This window comes from Perna viridis, chromosome 6, assembly GCF_037379345.1.
Source record: "Perna viridis isolate PV_CMFRI_1.1 ecotype Kerala chromosome 6, ASM3737934v1, whole genome shotgun sequence".
Lineage (NCBI taxonomy): Eukaryota > Metazoa > Mollusca > Bivalvia > Mytilida > Mytilidae > Perna > Perna viridis.
Genome location: NC_142450.1, coordinates 41,056,135 through 41,071,055, shown reverse-complemented (window position 1 = coordinate 41,071,055; position 14,921 = coordinate 41,056,135). Strand labels below are relative to the sequence as shown.

The 14,921-nt window shown below is 33.1% G+C and overlaps 1 protein-coding gene across 1 annotated transcript in view; it reads left to right on the top strand.

Moving 5' to 3' along the window:
* LOC148614983 (uncharacterized) overlaps nucleotides 1-14,202 on the top strand; it is an 83,813-nt gene extending 69,611 nt beyond the window's left edge. Inside the window, exons 3-7 of the mRNA XM_088590482.1 lie at nucleotides 2,046-2,435; nucleotides 6,064-6,261; nucleotides 7,678-7,789; nucleotides 8,101-8,541; nucleotides 13,558-14,202. Of these exons, the coding sequence (XP_088446608.1) occupies nucleotides 2,046-2,435; nucleotides 6,064-6,261; nucleotides 7,678-7,789; nucleotides 8,101-8,541; nucleotides 13,558-13,981 (1,565 nt within the window). The 3' untranslated portion in view covers nucleotides 13,982-14,202. The remainder of the gene's footprint in view (nucleotides 1-2,045; nucleotides 2,436-6,063; nucleotides 6,262-7,677; nucleotides 7,790-8,100; nucleotides 8,542-13,557) is intronic.
* Nucleotides 14,203-14,921: the final 719 nt, after the last annotated feature.

The window sequence follows — 14,921 nt, the reverse complement described above, 5'->3', positions numbered from 1 at the left end:
TTTAAATTCAAAAAGGGTCTAAAATCATTGCATAAAATGCTAACATTTTCAATATAATTATCAAGTGGGTGACTGTGACATATGTATTTCTGTCATAATATTTTTTTTAAATGTCATATTCCTGCAAACTGTTTTATAACGGCCTAAAGTATCTGTATAAAATGCCCAAACTGGCCACTGTGACACATAAACTTCAGTCCAAACACTTTAAAGTCAGGGTACAGCAGGTAAGATAAGTTGCTGTACCAAAATCATTCTTGTTGGTACTGCATGCCGTACATAAAAGTCTTGTCAACATTTTCTTAATGTAATTCGCCCAAAGAATGCCAGCTAGTGACTCTCAAAACTATCTCTTCTAATCCTCGTAATTTAGACGTGGAATTAGTTTCTATGATTGGTTAGGTAATGCTGTTCAGAATAACCTAAAACAGAACAGTTCTACCTGGAACAGTTTCTGACAGAGAGTGTCATGACCCACGACAGACTATGACAGAGCTTGTCCAAAGCCCTGACAGATCCTGACAAGATGTGTCGGGGGTCAAAATAGTTTTTATGTTTAGAACTGTTTTTATGACAGCAAACCCTGATAAAATCGAAGAGAGGTTACGAGTGATTGCAACTGTATGTCGACAGTTCGATATGAATAATTTTTTCGTGCCACTTTGACGATGCCAAATTTTAACATCTAGAATCTAAGTCGATTGACTTTATATTCATCTACAGAGGTTATTGTTCGTTGTATAATATATTTTTTTATGGTTTTGCACGACATGCTACCCTCCCAGAGCACCTGATGTCAATGCAATTTTTATCGTTGGAGTTCCTTTAGCTTTTCTTTTTTTGTGTGTCTTTTGGCGTTTTGTTTTCCTTATCATCAATTTTATATGTAATTTATTTTTGATTCCCTACATTGAATGTATAGATCGTACTTGTTTATTGTTTTTATGTTCAGGATATGTTTTTAGTTTTTGACGTGTTTAAATGATCCCACTGTTTCGTATGTTTTTGTTTTGTTTTGTTTTTGTTTGTTTGTTTGTTTTTGTTTTTGTTTTTGTTTTTGTTTTTTTTGCCAATATAAAGGAAAGTCGAGACCCAAAATAAAACATCTGTAAACAATGAAAACTGAAACAAACCTGTCAAAACAGTGAGCTATATGTAGTTGTTGAACACTTCATTTAATACATTTCATCGCCTTATTTTTTGTAGAAAAAATGTCCTTTTAAATTACCTATTAAATTAATAAAGAATTGGTTCTTGGTATTTGCATCACGGCTGATACAAAGTGAGATAAGCAACTAAAGCTAATAACAAAATATTTGACATAAATACGATTTGGATACGGTGCATCCGGTCCATGGTCCCAGTTTTTAGTGTGGAGTCCGAGTTGCTCATTTACTTTTGTTACTTTGTATGTATAATTTTAGTTACTTTATGTTCTTTGTTGTGTATGTCTGTTTTCCATGTCTGGTGTTTGTCTCTGGGTTACATTCTTTTGATTACCGCTATAACCTTGGTTCCCTTGATTACTCTTTGAAACAACGACAATTTCAAAAAGGTTTAATTTGATAAATGATACCTTAGATATATGATTGTAACAAAATTTTATTATAGATTTAAAATGCAAATAATTTCAGTCTTTTTAGCATTTGCCTTTTTTCGTGCATCATGATTTGTTGTTCACCTTTCACCTCAGCGATTTTAGTTTTTACAATAGTGTAAATTTCTTGAAGATACTGTAAACAACATGAGCCTGCAAGAAAAAAATATTAATATATTTTTTTTTAAATAGGACCATTTACGCACAAACCTGACATAAAAGTCCTTCGGACTTTAGTTGTTTTGTGAGTGAATGGTCTGATTTTACACATCGATAAATTCTGGAAAAAAAGTCTTATAACAAAGAATCGTCGTTCACAATAGCTTAGGGTTGCTGTTGAATTCGATAATTTTAATGAAATTCAGTAATAGTTATAGTTATATAGGAAATTGCACATTTTGTGAGGAATGAAACAGTTTGATAGATTTTGTTTTTATTTTGGTATTAGTCGCAACAATGTGCACTAATTCTAGTGGTGAAGAAGAAACGCACGAAGGGTCATATACTGCTGATGGTGTTGTATTACGAATAATGAAGCAACAAACTGGTTGTGTTTGTAATATAACCGTTGAATATCTGGTAAAATCTCCTGCTGTATTGTTTCTCAGAAAGTATGACGAGCTTAAATCTTCCGCTCCCACAACAGCGAGCTGTGGTTTAGAGATAGATGTGGAAAACATTACGGTGTCTGGGAATAATGAAGCCTTAGATTCGATCACGTGTTTAACTGGATATGGAAACCGATCGTTTACATACCCAGATGAACATACATTTACAATGACATCACGGAAAACAGATGCCGAGTTCGCTTATGGATACTGTTTGCAGATATACAGAGGTGAGTTGTTAAATATGAACATATGATAACAAAAACTATTTATATGGGAATGCAAATTTTAGCTGTTTTGTAGAGTGCGTTGACACTCCGAAAATAAAACATTTTTGAACGCAAATACTTTGGTATCTATCGTCTGTAGAAAATATCAATATAAATTGATAAACATTGATATAAACCATCGAAACATTCAACTTTAACTCACGACACACAACCAAATGAGCTACACATTAGAACCATATACTTTTAAACATATCATTTACATATAAATGGAGCACCATATGATAATCATATGTTTGAAGCCGAAATTAACATTTGAGAATTATATCATGAAAATCATAAGACTATAATATAATTATCATATAATTAGTATATGATTATCATATAATTAGTATATGATTATCATATGATTTTAGAACCATTTGATCATCATGTGTGGCAAATTCGGCTGTGTAAATGCATGCCGTTTATTGTAAATATGCATTAACATCGATCTATTTATCAACGGTTTATTTCTATATTGCCTAGTTGGCTGTGTGACCTGAGACTTTGATTTTGGTTGGTGGTGTTGCCATATATAATAAAACAGAGAAAGGTTTTGAATCCTGCTTAAGAAGCGACCAAATGTTCAAAACGTATATGTCGTCAATCTTATTTCATGTTTGGGTCAGTTTGAATGCAAATGTTACTACCTTATAATTTAATTTGTAGTACTCAATGCCATTTCATTGGTTAATTGACACTGACGAATACGGTCTACTAACGATAACCTGGTTTGGTATTTAGACCCCGCCCCTTCCGGTACTACTTTTTAAAACGCAAATATTGACATTCCAAAACAATTACACTGCAATACTATTAACAAACAGAAACAACGGAACCTTACAACAAATTACCACAGTTTATATGCAATTTTATGCAAATTAATAAATTATTAAATATTAAGAAAAAACAACAGCAAAATCCCGCAATAATTTTTGAGAAAACGATATTTGATTAATCTGTCGCCTGCTTGTTTAATGTTTGATCTTGGCTATGATGTTCCGATAGCGGATAGTCAAAATCAACCAGAAAAAGTACCAAATGGAGTGTGAAATTGTTTTAAGGTGTGTTTAATATTTAATTTGTGTTGAAAACAAATCATTTTTTTCATCATCTCACCATGATATACCAAGATCAGGATTTGAACCTGAATCTCTCATGCAAACATGAGTGTTTTACTTTTAATCTATCAAAGTCTTATAAGGCTAATAAATTAATGAAAAAAGCAGTATTTTTAACTAATAACGAATCCGTAGAATGTCAAATAAAATATAAATTTTAAAATTAAACCATTTCAATTCATTTACCGTTTCAAAATGGAGTTTAGAAGCCCTGGGCACATATACAGATTTTATCACCATTTCCGTGGTTGAATTTGACCAAAGATTGGGCATACTTTACGCTGAGGCTACTCCAAAACAAAATGAAAATAGGAGTAAACAAATGTCAAAAGAACAAGCTGCGGAATATACACAAAATATCTTCAAATCTATTCGCTCTGCTATTAATCGTCACTTGCAGGATTCAGGAAGAGATCTGGACATAGATCATGGCATGGAATTTCGTACTTGTAATAATGTTTTAGATGGGAAGCTTAAAAAATGTACGATATGATACCGGGGTATCTACGGTTCAGCGGTTCACTTCGTTTCAAGGGGGTTGGAATTTCACTACAACTTAGAATGAACTCCTTCATCCTGAATAAAGATGAAAATTGGAATTAGTACGTCACATTATCCCATGAAACAAAATAAAAGAGTGGGCAAGGCAGTATTGATGCGTCTGATAATCCAAAAGAAAATGTACGCTATTCCGAGTGCCGAAGATAAATGCCCTGTCAAATCATTGCTGTTGTTCATGTCAAAAACAGACCCCACAAGTCTGTTCAACAGGTGTTCAAAGCCGGCGTTGTGCACACCTGATAATGAATCTGTTTGGTATTATGATATTGCTCTTAAACCATTCCAATTTACACGCTTCATGGCTGACATTTAGAAACATTCAAAATGTACAAAGAACTGCAAAGCCCATTTCCTATGTGCAACAGCAATCCAAAATATGAATGACGCCGGGTTTGAAATTAGGCACTCAATGCACACGAATGGACATCGCAATGTATCCAACTGGGACTGCTCAACGAACCAGAAAAAGGTTATCTTGTTTGTTTGTTGGGGTTTAACGTCCGAGCAGCAATATTTCAGCTATATTCAGACAATGAACATGAAATGGATGATAAAATGAACATGAAATGAAAAAAAGGAAGGATGGGTCACAAGGATAATAGGGTCGACAAATTTTGATTGCCACTAGAAAAAGGGGGGATGGGTAAGGTCGGGCAATTTAGCCTCCTGTGGCGGATCGCAAAGGTTCCTACTCCTATCGAATACCACAGCAAGGTTCTTTAACGTGCGAGGAACATGGCATCTTTCCCAACACGGTGCACTACTATGGTTTGCGGTCAGGTTTTCCGTATTATAGCCTGACAACCCCAGCATGCAACACGCCAGGGGTACCCAATTCTATCACCTGCGGCACACATCCCAGTTGCTCTGTGGGCAGAGCGCCTAGCCCTATCAGTGACGCTCTTGTTAGTTGTTTTGTTCCCGTATCAAACCAAGTCCCTTCAGTGCAGTCACCAGTAGGTCAACTTTCTCAGCCATCCTGTCAGTCTGGTCCAATTCAGTGCTCCGAAATGTCGATATCAGCATCCCAGTCATCAAATGTACTGTCTTCAGGATCTATATCAAATCTTCTTTTAACAATTGTGTGTTTAATTTCGGCAAATAGACTGTTAGAATCAAACTTTCTTGTTCGCGTTTTCCTGACTTTCCATTTCCAATATGGCGGACCTCAATCGTGTGCTTCATGATATTCCTACGCCAAAACGCTCCACATTTCAAATTCGTATCGTTATTTAAAAAAAACGTAATACAACATAAAGAAATTTGAATTAGATTTTTGTTGTAATTAAATTATAAGGAATGTTTCTAAATTTTGAACAGGTTATACGAAATTACCTGGTTTGGTTTGGGCAGTGGACACTTGTTATAAACCGCTTCGCAGTTTATAAGCATATACTGCCCCAAACCTTGTAATTTCGTTTACCCTGTTCAAAAATTAGAGACATTCCTTAAACACTAAAGACTAAATATAAGGCCATCGATATTTTTTTCTCATAAGAATGTCAATTATGGTTTACATCTACACAATACCTAATACATTACTAGTAAGGTACACAAACTCATAAAAGACACCAAATAGTTCAACTATGGACCAGTTGACTCGGCATTTAAAACACCAGTTCAAGCTTTTGGTGTTTAAATAACTTGTGTGCATTTTTATTGACACTTAAAAAAATATATAAAATGAAATCATATCTTGTAGAATACAGATAAAGATATTTTGTAAATATTTACTCTATACAACCAATGTATGTGCAAAATTGCATATATCGTGTTTTTTAGTGCCAAATACGGTATGACTGTTTTCAATGGTTTCTTGGGTAAACTTTGACTTTGTAAATAATTCAATATTTTTTATTTTTTATTTCGGAATATTGGAAGTACTTTTTCTTTTCATTGCATTGAAGAATTGAAAAATGCAACGCCATCGACTTTGAAAATCGCTTGTTTTGAACCTATTGGTGCCATGTCAACAATAGAAGCAACAACTAATGTGTTATCGCAATTAAGCACCAAATCTACAGATACAAACAAATCAGGAACAAGTGATATACCTAAAACTATGACTGGACTTTCATCGACAGTTTATATGGAGACTCAAACAGGTATAAATATACATTTATTTAACACAGAATCTCGGTGGCCAACAATCAAAGACGAATAAAACGTCCGTTAATTGTTTAATATTTGCAAAAAAGAACTGCTTAATATTATGAGTTGTTCATTTATTTTTGTTTATTTGTACGTATTATTTTTGGTTACTTTATGTCCTTCGTTGTGTGCTTGTTTCCCTGTCTGGTCTTTGTTTCTGGACTACGTTCTTTTCATTTCCGCAAAAATTTTGGCTCCCTTGATTACTCATTATCAAAAAGAAAATATTCTGATTTTACAACCAATTTGACGTAAATTCCCACTAGTCAAGTGCACTATCTTCGATATTTTTGCTTAGAATTTGACTCTAGTTTAATATTTTTATACCCAAAGGAAATAACATTTTAAAATACAAACAACTAGTTTTTCTATAATTCTTTTGAGAATGAATGTTAATTCCAGCATTTAAAAAAAAAATAATTGATTATTCAGAAGAAATAATATAGGATTAAACAGCTACGTTCGGTCGTTCATACATGTATGAACTGATCTCGGAGCTCCCAAACTCTATTAACAGCAAAAGGCCTTTCATTTAATGTTTTGGAGTGGGGAAATCCATTCATACATCCAAGAACGACAGAAAATATTTGTTTAATTCTTATAATTCTATTCCGACAATTTGGAATTATTTTGTTAAAAATTTGTTGAGACGGTAAATGTATTTATATAATTTAGTTCAAGTACTATTTAATTTTGGGGCGAATTTACTTGATCAAGCATTCCTATGTTTCTTTCCCCGAGGTAAAAAATACTCTCTGTAAACAAACTGGACCGGTTAAATCAATGGTGGATGTAATAAACTATTAAGGCTATATTATGCCATTTAGTTCGTTTCCACACTCTTTCGAACTACACGGCCACCATATTGGTTTCAAGTTGACCGGCGTTCATGCATGTATAAACGATCTATAAAGTTCGTGCAAGTATGAACTTTCTGGCAAAGACGTTCTCGGCCAATCAAAAACGGCAATAAGCATGAAGAATCTCTTGATTAGGGTTATTAAATAAATAACTAACTAACATAAACAGACAGGTTAAACAAATATACATGTACATACATATACTTTACATGTAAAACACTGGTTGATAGTAATTTCAAGGTTAAGGTCATCATTTTAATTGATAACTATTCAAATTAAAAAGACAGTGTCAAAAGATCACGCAAGTGTTTAGTAGTAAATAAGTAGGACTAATTGCTATAATGTAGGACGAATTTCCACCTTCAGAACAATTTAAGTTAGTACTTAGCCTATCCAGATTAGTTATAAACCTCTTATTCAAGCTGCTGTTACGGTAATAGAAAATGTTTTGTCTGTTTTGTCATAGATGTTCATTTGATTTACAGTAATATAATATGTTTTATTTTTAAGATTCGAACTCAGCTCTCGAGGAGGGACGACTGAAGTTGTACATTATAGCAGGGTCAAGTGCCGGAGGTTGCCTTATTACAATTTTCATTTTAGGGTTTGTAGTTTGCAAGTGGTAAGTACCATTATACATTGCATATCCTTTTGTACTTATGGTATAGCACAAAATAAAAAAGGTCCTATATATGTGATTGTAATTAATGATGTAGGAAACAATTTATTAAACCACCAATCAAGTTCTGTTTGTTAACAATTAACATGACATTATCGGTATATGCTTTTGAAGTAAAGAAAAAAATATTTCGAAGCCAAAGTACATTATATTATGCATGTTGCCTTTTAGGGGCTTCAATGAGGATATACTGAATTTGTTTCATAATTGAGATCATGTTTGCATGTTTTTAAATGATTAATAATGCTTTACAGCCGACGGAAAAAATCAAACCATAACGGGCGCACACATAATAAACACCCACCGGATGAAAGTGAAGATAATGACTCGTATGGATTAACAGACAATGTGCTTTACGTTTCATCAAATGTTCAAGAAACTTGTATAGGAAATTATAGTGCTGTCGAATTGGAGACTCAATCAACAGACAATAATCAATTGGGTTTTGGATCAACATGTATTAACAGTGTTAACCAAAAGGAAGAAGACAACGTAGTCTTGTCTGAAACAAAGAAATTTAAACCCGCATTAAAACCAAAACCATCAAATAGCGAAGCAACTATTGGCAATGGAGGCGAGACCAACGCACTAGAATACGCAGTGGTGAATAAAAAACCTATATTACAAGTTGATCATGTGACTCCTGCGTGTTCAAGTAATGAGTATGCCGTCGTTAATAAGATATGGAAAACATAGTTTCAAAAGGACAAAGCTATTTACCTTTTACCTGTCAATTTTTACACATCAATTATGTTTGAACTACTTGCTTCTTTATATTGATTGTATAAATCTAAATTGTATATACATGCTCTTTTAATCGGAAACGTATATTTAAGAGTCTCATGGTCGAAAGTGGTTACATTTATTTTTTTTTATTCTTTATGTATGTTTTACGCGTATATTAAAGCAAAATGGATGAAAGCGACTACTTGTATTGTGCAATCACATCTTTTTTTATTTATTCTATATGTATGTTTTACGCGTATTTTATAATTCAAGAAAAGCCAAGTCGATGAAAGCGACTACTTGTATTGTGCAATTACATGTTGTTATATGACCTATGCTTCTATGTAAAAATAACCTGCTATTAAAACCAATATTAGATCGTGACTTTGGTCGTCCTTAGAAGGTCACTTAAGACAGGTTTAACTGTACATTTGTATATGCAATTGTACCAAGAAATACTTTGCTTTCTTCTAAATAAATATCAATTTGTACGATAATTGTGAAACAGAACCGATAAGGAGATGTAAAGACTTTGTGACACAACATATGGCTCCATTTCTGAAGTAATTCTAAAAAAAGGCTACCATATAAAACTGTACATTTGTTTAATTATATCCCAACCTTCAGATAAACTGTTTCATGTTAAACTTTACAGGTTTGTGTTATTATTGATGAATTGCTTGTGATTGTTTATTGATTGACCCGACAATCCTTATTTCAAACTTGTTATTGAAATATATGAACTTTGCAAATAAACTTAACTTTAAAACGTAGTGATTATGTGATTATTAAAGTCCCTATCAAGTATTCAATCATTTGAGCAAATAAATGCAGTCAAATTGTGTGTAAAAATACTTAACCTTGATTTTAATACTGATAGAAGCACATCAAATATCCAATGTAATGATAATTAATTAACCAGTGTATTCCTTATTTTTACAAATTCCTTCATAAAATGTTTTCTCTACTTGGGAGGAGATACGTCACATAAGTATCCACCTAATAAGCTCTCCATCAAGACTGTAGAGAGTATGTTGTAAATTTAGTGTCTTCGAGCGTCCAGTGTAACCCGCCGGACATATCAACTAAATACCACTTAATTCCACTAAACCGTATAGTTTGTTAAGTATCCTTATACAAGCTTCAATGCAATTGAATCCATATTAACCAAAGTATTGCCTTCACTGATCAAACCCTTCAAAATTAAGGGGTTACACAGGTTTGTAAGCTAAGTTGAAAGAGAAGCACATGTCTACAATTTTTAACTATATTTCGCTGTAAATCAATACTGTAGAGCTAGGCAATAAATCTATCATTTCCGCAGAGGAAGAAGTCCCTAACGGCGGTAAAGTAGACCCTTCGTCTCCATCTGTTTCCTTTTCGAAGGGAAAAAACAATTTGGCTGGATTGCGCTACTGCTTAACGGAAATTAAGATAATATTGGAGAAACGGAACTCAAGTTGTCTCCTTTTTCCTTTTTCCTTTTTCAACATTCGAATACAAAATTGGAAATTATCACATGGAACATCTCAAAAGTGATTTTCACAAATGATATATTTTAAAGTTCTAACAAACCACTAAGCATCTTTTGAGAAACGATTGTGAGAGGGGTTTCAGGTGGGACCAAAGGCTCGTTTCAACATTCATTTCCTTATTCAACATTCATTCCCCTATTCGCCGTTTTAGGTTGCATAGACTCTGGAATAGGCGCAATCAACTCGGGAGGGATAAGATATCTCATTTCAACATTCATTTCTTTATTCGCCGTTTTAGGTCGCACAGAGTAGTGAATGGTTACTATCGATTCGAGAGGTGGCAGAGATCTCATTTCAACATTCATTTACTTATTCGCCAATCTAGGTCGTAGAGAGTTAGGAACTGTCGCAAAATACTCAGGAGGGGTCAGAGTTCTCATTTCAACTTTCATTTTCTTTTTCAACATTCACCTCCTTATTCTTCATTTTATGTCGCACAGATTTGGGAATGGTTGCAATCGCCTCAGGAGGAGTCAGAAATCCCATTTCAATATTCATTTCCTTTTTCATAATCTTTTCAAGAGTATTTAAGGGAACCAAGGTTATAGCGGTAATCAAAAGACATACATAACAAAAGAACATAAAGTAACTTAAATCATACATACAAAGTAACAAAAACAAATGAGAAACTCGGACTCCACTAAAACTGGGAGCATGGACCTAGAAACACCCGCCGAGTTGCTCATAAAAGGTCAACTCCGGGGTAAATAAACGAGGAAAGGAAAACCCGTTGAATAAATCGGTTTTCATGGTGCAGAGGGAAACACCATAACGATCCACGAGTTTATGATGACGACAATAAAACTTCTGTAGTGAATACGTCAATCTTGTGGAAAGTTGACAATTATGAATGAAATGTCAGCACGTTTGTCGTAAAGTTTCAATGTTTCAAACTTTTTTGCCATTAATATATTGTATAGCTTTTTTGACCTCAATAAAATTATTGCTCAACAATGTCTTATCTTTCCAAACATTTACAATACTTTTCTTTGACTCATCAGACCGAAGCAATATTAACCATTCTTTGGGCATCGTTTTTTTCATAATCATATACTCAGACATCCAATTTCTTTTCTTTTGATTTGCGACTACTTGATCGTTAATTTGTTAATAGATCCTGACAACAAAAATGCTAAAATTAGTTTTGTATATTTCTAACATTGGCTATAATGCGAATGAGGGCTTTTCTGTAAAACCTTTTCATGTTGCAGTTTAACATGTACTGTCGTCAACTTCAATATCCTGACAACAAAAATGCTAAAATTAGTTTTGTATATTTCTAACATTGGCTATAATGCGAATGAGGGCTTTTCTGTAAAACCTTTTCATGTTGCAGTTTAACATGTACTGTCGTCAACTTCAATATTTGTTTTCACTGCAAATGTTGTTATCTGTTGTTGTTTTCACATAAATAAATCGTAAATGTAAAACATATAACGTCATTATCGAAGATACTATAATTGTGATGTTATAAACCAGTGCTTGTTGCATAGTAAAACGAGTTACAATATTATTCGATACTGTGCAATATAGCGTATCAATTCATGCATTTATGATTAAAAAGACAATTAGTTAGACCTAAGTTAAGGAACAAAAACTATACAATTCATAGATTATTTGTGTACACAATTTTACAATGTAAGAATCTAAGTTACTTATATGCATTTCAAGAAATTGAATATGTTACAAACATAGCATTTGTGTATAATGTCCGTATGCATACGCCTAATTTTCATTTCTTCGTATGTTAAGAAAAAAAAACAAAATTAACCAAACTGATAAAGTATAGGCAAATCAAATTCTTGGGAAATCTATCTACATATGAGTCGTTAATGTTTGATCTTACTCAGATATATTATGATGGTCAGCCAATTTTTGTTCGAAATTATTTTTTTATCTCCTACATACATATCGACTCCTTTTCTTTTTTCAACAGTCAATGTTGAACTCAGGATTGTTTTTAATTTTTGACCACGTTATGTAATCTTCCTTTATTTCAAATTCTTTGGGTTTAAAATTCCCGACGCTAAGATTGTATCACGATAAAACGTCATCTTTATAGCGAAAATGAGATTAAAGGATCTGTCTACACGATGTTTCCGACCTACGAATCAGATCACCTTTAAAGTCACCCTCATGAGAGTGAAAGAATAATTGAAATGCGGACCGTTTATTGAAAACTACGTCTACCACACTGGACAAATAAATTGTTGATCAAAAGTTTTAGCATGTTAAAACATCTTCTTCGGTATAATTTGAAGACATTTTATTAACAAAGTTTGAAAAATCTAAAGCTACATATCTGTACGTCCTAGATGTACCGTCTATTTTGGAGTTTTAGAGTAACAACGATATGTTTTGTTTTTGAGACGTGATTTTCACTGAGTATGGGGAATCGAAGTATAAACAGTTGAAAAATCATAGGTTTTAATGATATTGTATTTTGATAATAATCTTGAATTGAGGGTTTCCAGTAGACCATTCGAATTTTTCAATATCAACATTGAATTAAAACCATTACGGGGTAACACGTGTCGAAGTAGCGTTGTTTTATGGATTCTTGTGAAGTTTAGGAACCCAGAAAATAACGGTAGATCACAATCATTGTCTTTGGTAGAGAGACAGAAGAAGGATAAAACTGGTTTATGTTTTTTCTCTGTCTTTTCTTTGGAGAATGTGGCAACAGTATACGTCTTATTCCTGTTAGTATTCTCTATGTCTACGCCTGATTTGAAGCAATGGATGTAATGCATTTTGCAGATAAACAATATGCTGTTATAGGCTTTGTCTGCTGATACGGCAACATATTTGCATATTACAACAAATGGTACATACAGTCGAACAAAATGTGTGTTCTTTTTTATCGATTTCAAAATGACAAAATATAAATTTATTATTATCATAATGAATCATAATAATCTTGAAAATGGAACGAATTATTATGAACATTAGAGAAAACATATATGTTATTGTTTTTACATATATATATATGTAGGGATATCGGGAAGTCCAAAGATTTGTAGGAATTAGATCATTTTCGATTATATTAAATTACGTTTTATCGTTAAGCAATCTTATACATCACATCTACGAAAAAGAAATTGAGATAAAGGATACTAGAAGTCAGCCTCATATTTTGACACACACTTAGAAATCGATGGTGAAAGATAACTATTTACCAAACTATTAGACAAAGGCGATGATGTTTAACAAAAAATAGAACCTGAACAATAACAAGTAAGAAAAAAGAAACCAAAAAATCTGAATCCATTATACTTTTGCCTTTAAACACTGCACGAAATGTATAAAAAAAGTTCCGACTATTTGGAAAATGGGTTAAATACGTTATGGTCTACCTGAGGCCTTCAGGAGAAATGAATGCATAAATGTAAAAACAGTATAATTTTGATCATACCTTATGTCTTTGAATTATTTCTGATTGCATGACAGCCGACGGAAAAATTCAAAACATGACCACCGCACAAAGAACGATGACAATGAAGATTATGATTCGCATGGGTTGAAGGACAATGTCCTTTACGTTTCATTAAATGTTCAAGAAACTGTAATTGGAAATTATAATACTGGTGAACTGGAAACAAGTCAATCAACAACTTATTCACAAATGGGTTCAGAAACAACATACATTAACAGTGTTGATAAAAAAGAAGAAAACGACGAAGTCTTTTTTGAACCAAATAAACTTAATCCTGCGTCAAAGTCAAAACCATCAAATAGCAAAACAACTTTGGGAACAGAAGAAGAGATCAACGCAGTAGAATACGCAGTGGTAAATAAGACATCTAAAGTACCAGTTGATCATGCAGTCACAAGTAATGAGTATGCCGTTGTTATTAAGACATGGAAAACATAGATCCAATATACCATTATTATATTACTGACTTTGACTTTTTAAGCAAAGGGGAGTAGCTCTCAATCCCGACAGACTGGTTTACTGTTCAATTGGAGCAACGGACAGCAGAAAATTTAAATTCAAACATTTGATTTATTGTAGCTAAAAACTTGAATACTTTTGGATAACTTATTTCAAACCTTTTATGTAGTAACAGAAGTGAAAATAAATATAGTTTCAAGGAAAAATATTTCTTGTTCCTCTTTTCCAAAATGAGACAATCAACCATACTGTCAAGTGTTGATGGGTTACGTCTTTTTTTAAACTTCCTAAGATGGCATATTCATAAAACTTTCATTGTAGTCATATCATTCATTGCCATTTTTCTCTACCCAATTTACAATCTTAGTTAATATATTTTTTAAAGTTAACTGGTAAATGGTGGTTAAGGTCGTAGTCAGGTGTTGAACTCGTTTACATTTGGCCAAAATTTTAGAAGTGATCTGTTGTTATAACATTATGGGTTCGTAAATCCTTAAAACCTATTACACCATCCTGTAGAGAATCGTTTACTAAAAGAACAGCCGTTTTGCCAGAGCCGGCGCCTGGATTATCAGTTTTTGGAGCCCTTTACTAGACAATACCCTAGTGGGACAAATATACCATTTATATAATAAATAACTTTCTTTTTTTCCTGCATTGTTATATCTAATTGCGCTTTTTTTAGTAAACTGTTTATGTTTTAGTCCACACAATTGGTTTCACGATTGTGACTTCCGTCATTGTCGTTGTGCACTAGGTCAGTTGTATATTTTTTTCGTATCTCATATGCATAATTAGTTGTTGTTGTTTCATTTTAATTATTTTGTCCAAAAGGTCAATACGGTCACCATGAGCAAGTCATAAGGGCTAGTTACATTTGTCATAGACTAGAACCTTTTCAGTCATTTTTGGACTCATT